The sequence below is a fragment of the Galeopterus variegatus genome, unplaced genomic scaffold, assembly GCF_000696425.1.
Source record: "Galeopterus variegatus unplaced genomic scaffold, G_variegatus-3.0.2 Scaffold2449, whole genome shotgun sequence".
Lineage (NCBI taxonomy): Eukaryota > Metazoa > Chordata > Mammalia > Dermoptera > Cynocephalidae > Galeopterus > Galeopterus variegatus.
In genome coordinates this window covers 543,845-547,304 of record NW_007728560.1, presented here as the reverse complement: position 1 = coordinate 547,304, position 3,460 = coordinate 543,845, and the positions used below count along the sequence as shown (strand labels likewise).

Sequence of the window (3,460 nt, the reverse complement as noted above, 5' to 3'; positions counted from 1 at the left end):
AGCACAAAAAGGAATTAAGACGCCCCCCGCCCCCCCCAAAGGTAGCTCTCAGCTGTGCCTCAGCACTGTCCCTGTTGCTTAGCAACATCTCACATCTCCATCTGAGAAAGGATGACTTCAGGAGGGGACACATGGAGGAGGTGTCTTCAGCAGACTGTCTCTCAGGAGCCCGATTCTACCAGACGCACATTTTCTTAGAACGGTAATATGATCACCACAGCAAGAGCTCCCCGTGGGCCCCTCTACAGCCAAACAGAGAATCTGAGAGACACACTGCTGAGCCCAGACTATGAAAAGGTGGCGGGGAGCGGGGAAGCCATTGCCCGTGGTCTTACCACTGATCCACTTGGCCTCAGGGTCATGAATTTTGAAATCTTCACTGAAAAGATCTTCCACAGTGACCTTCTTCTTTTGAGACAGACTATTATCTTCCGCTAGAAAAAAAAAATGAGGCAAATAGTTAAACTTTTTTTTTAATTGGCAAAAGGAGAGGACCATAAAACATTCTGATTGACATTCAGAAATAGTATATATGGTAAAACATAAAATTTCTATAAATGAATGGTGAACAAAAGCCAGTCTTTTTGTTTTTAATTAAACTATCAAAACTATGGTAAGAAAATCATGATTAAGTAAAATGTCATATCCCCCCCCCCCACACACACACAGCAACACATAAATGATCATATTTCTCAAGTATGGAGCTAAATAATTGTTTCAAGACCAATTTATGAACAATAAGGTGGGAATGGTCAAGAGAGGAAGGTACCAATGTCCAGAATGAATCTCAGCTGTATTATGTAATCAAGGTTTCGTTAAGCATCATTATATGCCATTAACTACAGGTAGCATGTTGGGACCTGGGAATTCAAAGACATATAAAATATAACTTAGGTATTTATTCTCCATAAGCTTCACCTGTCACTGGCTGTCTCTGGGTTGTGGGTTAGCTCTTGTTCAGACAGGATCACACCCAAATGTCCATATGCAAACTACCAGATTCTGCCCTACTCAACCTGGTGACCATGGTTAGGAGTAAGCACCTAGGAAAAGCCTATGAAGGAAGTAAGCTAATATCCATCCCAAGAAGAGATGTTTAGTTAACGGCACCAGTGGGTGAGACTTTAAAAATCCAACAGCTTTTATCTCACTTCCAGAGTCAAAGCTTCTGGGGTTTTGACTCTCCCTCAGAAGAAGCTCTCTCCATTAGAGGCACAAAAATCCATTTATCTATTTTGAGCAGACAAAGTGCTGCCTGGGTGTCTGACCCACGAGCCTAAGCTAGCAGATGAAATGCACAGTGGGCAGCCCATCACAGCACCCCACTCCTGTCGCACTAACAGGAAACCATCTTAGCCTGACGATTTCTGATGCATGTTGTCTGCCTGGGATGCTGATTTACTTCCAGTACCCTCAAGTGGAAATGCTGAATGTCACTGCACTTTTCCTGAAGACTCTGGTCCTCAATCGCCAGCTCCATGTGCGCTGCCGTGAGGGTATCTTGGTGCTAACTAAGGTGCGCAGGTCTGTGTGCATTCTAGTGAGGTGGCTCCAGAGCACGGTGTTTCTGCATTTTGACGTCTGGTTGCTGTGTCTGCTTCTCTCTTCAGTTTCTGGCAGTTGAGCCAGCATCCATTTCCTGACCTGTCATGTGCTTGCCCTCCACATGGCCTCTTTTAATTTTCTGTTTCAAAATCTGTGGCAGGTTGGAAAACCAGCAAGAAACTTTATTGGAATTACATAATGAAATAAGAATAAATAATCTCTGAATGAAATCTTCAAGCTTCTTCTAGGACATAGATTGTAAGATGTCACTTTCTCTCTCTCTCTTTTTTTTTTTGGCCTCTCTGCGTGTTATAGATTACTGAAGTCATCAGAAAAGCCATGTGTTCCTTTGTGCATTGATGGATTTCTTGAATATCAAATAGGATTAACGAGGGTAAGTCTTTTGAAAATTAAAGAATGTTGTGATTCAAGGTGACCCTATATTGTGAGACACATATGTGGAACTATCCCAGGTGATAAACACAACATGTTAAACCAAACCAAGTTCTTCCCTCTAGGAGTTTTCTGTCTGAAACTGAAGCAGCCCTGGAAAAAGACACACAGTTTCACACATGATGCATTTCCATACGGGAAACAGACACTACTTGAGAATTTTAAAGCTTACTAGACATTGATCTAATAAAGTTCAACTGTGATTTAGCAATTAAGAAGTATAAAAATTTTTGAGATACTCTTAAGTATATGGTCAGAAAATAAACATATTAGAACTTAAATTTTATCTGATTAAACTTCACTATTCAGGGATGATTCTAGTTGCATATTTTGAGGTGCCCATGTGTCTAATAAAAGAAGAATGTTAAGGCTGCCATTTAAACAAACTTTAGAAATCAAAGATGAGAAACTTACTCAGTTTCTGAAAATTTTTCTTTTCAAAATGTATTTTATGTTTAAAAACTTTTACTTTATTTGGCTTTTGATGATATTTTTCAAACATATAAGGCCTTCATGAGGGGACAGTTTGTGGAGGAGGTATCATGGTATATACTATTAAAAGTGCTCCGTTCAAGCTAGGAAAGTTGACTTTGTCCATCGCGAGCTCCACCTCTTTCAGAACTAGATGGCTCATTCACACATTCAACTACTATCTATCGAATTCGGTAGTTCATAGTTTGATTCAGTCCCAAACCATTGGAGGTGATGACAGGCATGAATAACTGCCACATGCCACAAACCATCTGAGCCATGAAGAATCAAAATTGGAAGACCTTATTCCTGACAGGAAGAAGCTCACAGAGAGTGGGAGCCAAAGTCAAATGAACAACCAGGACACAACAGCGACCGTGCTGAGAGCAGAGGGACCCTCTGTGCTAACAATGAAGGGGATCAGGGAATAAGCAAGTGGGAGGAATTCCAGGAAGACTCCCTGGAGGAAAGAACCTGCTAGTCGAGATAAAGGAGGTAAAAGAAACTTCAAGGTCGGAGGGACTGAGACTGCATGAACGTGTCGGTGGACGTTGTGTGTCTCAGGAAATTGTGGCTGGCGTTGGCACGGTGGACAGCGTGAGTGGGAAACAGCCAGAGATGAAGGTAGATTCCCTCATTCCACTGGAGAAACGTCCACTTGTGGATTTTCTTTTAAAATCCTGCTTATCCGTCAGTAGTATTTTCATGACCCTTTTCCACATCAGGAATATTACCAATAATGATCGTATTAACATTGCTTCTTCCCCACTCCGTTCCTCTATCCAGAATTCCGACTGAGCCTGTGCAGAAGCTCTTAGGTCCAACCCCCACATCCCCTGCATTTTCTTTCTGCCTTTTTATGTCTTTGGGAGGATTTGCATGATTCCTGTAGTTCAATCTTTCATTTTTCAATGTTTTCTTTAGCACATCTAGGCTGCTCTTTCATCCAGCTAATAAGTTTTAAAATTTTAAATAATTATATTTTAATTTC

General features: G+C 41.3%; 1 protein-coding gene across 1 annotated transcript in view; it reads right to left on the bottom strand.

Moving 5' to 3' along the window:
* Positions 1-335: 335 nt before the first annotated feature.
* LOC103597870 (dipeptidyl aminopeptidase-like protein 6) overlaps positions 336-3,460 on the bottom strand; it is a gene marked incomplete at its 3' end in the record, with an annotated part of 174,021 nt that continues 170,896 nt past the window's right edge. Inside the window, exon 3 of the mRNA XM_008581738.1 lies at positions 336-434. Coding sequence (XP_008579960.1) covers positions 336-434 — 99 coding nt within the window. The remainder of the gene's footprint in view (positions 435-3,460) is intronic.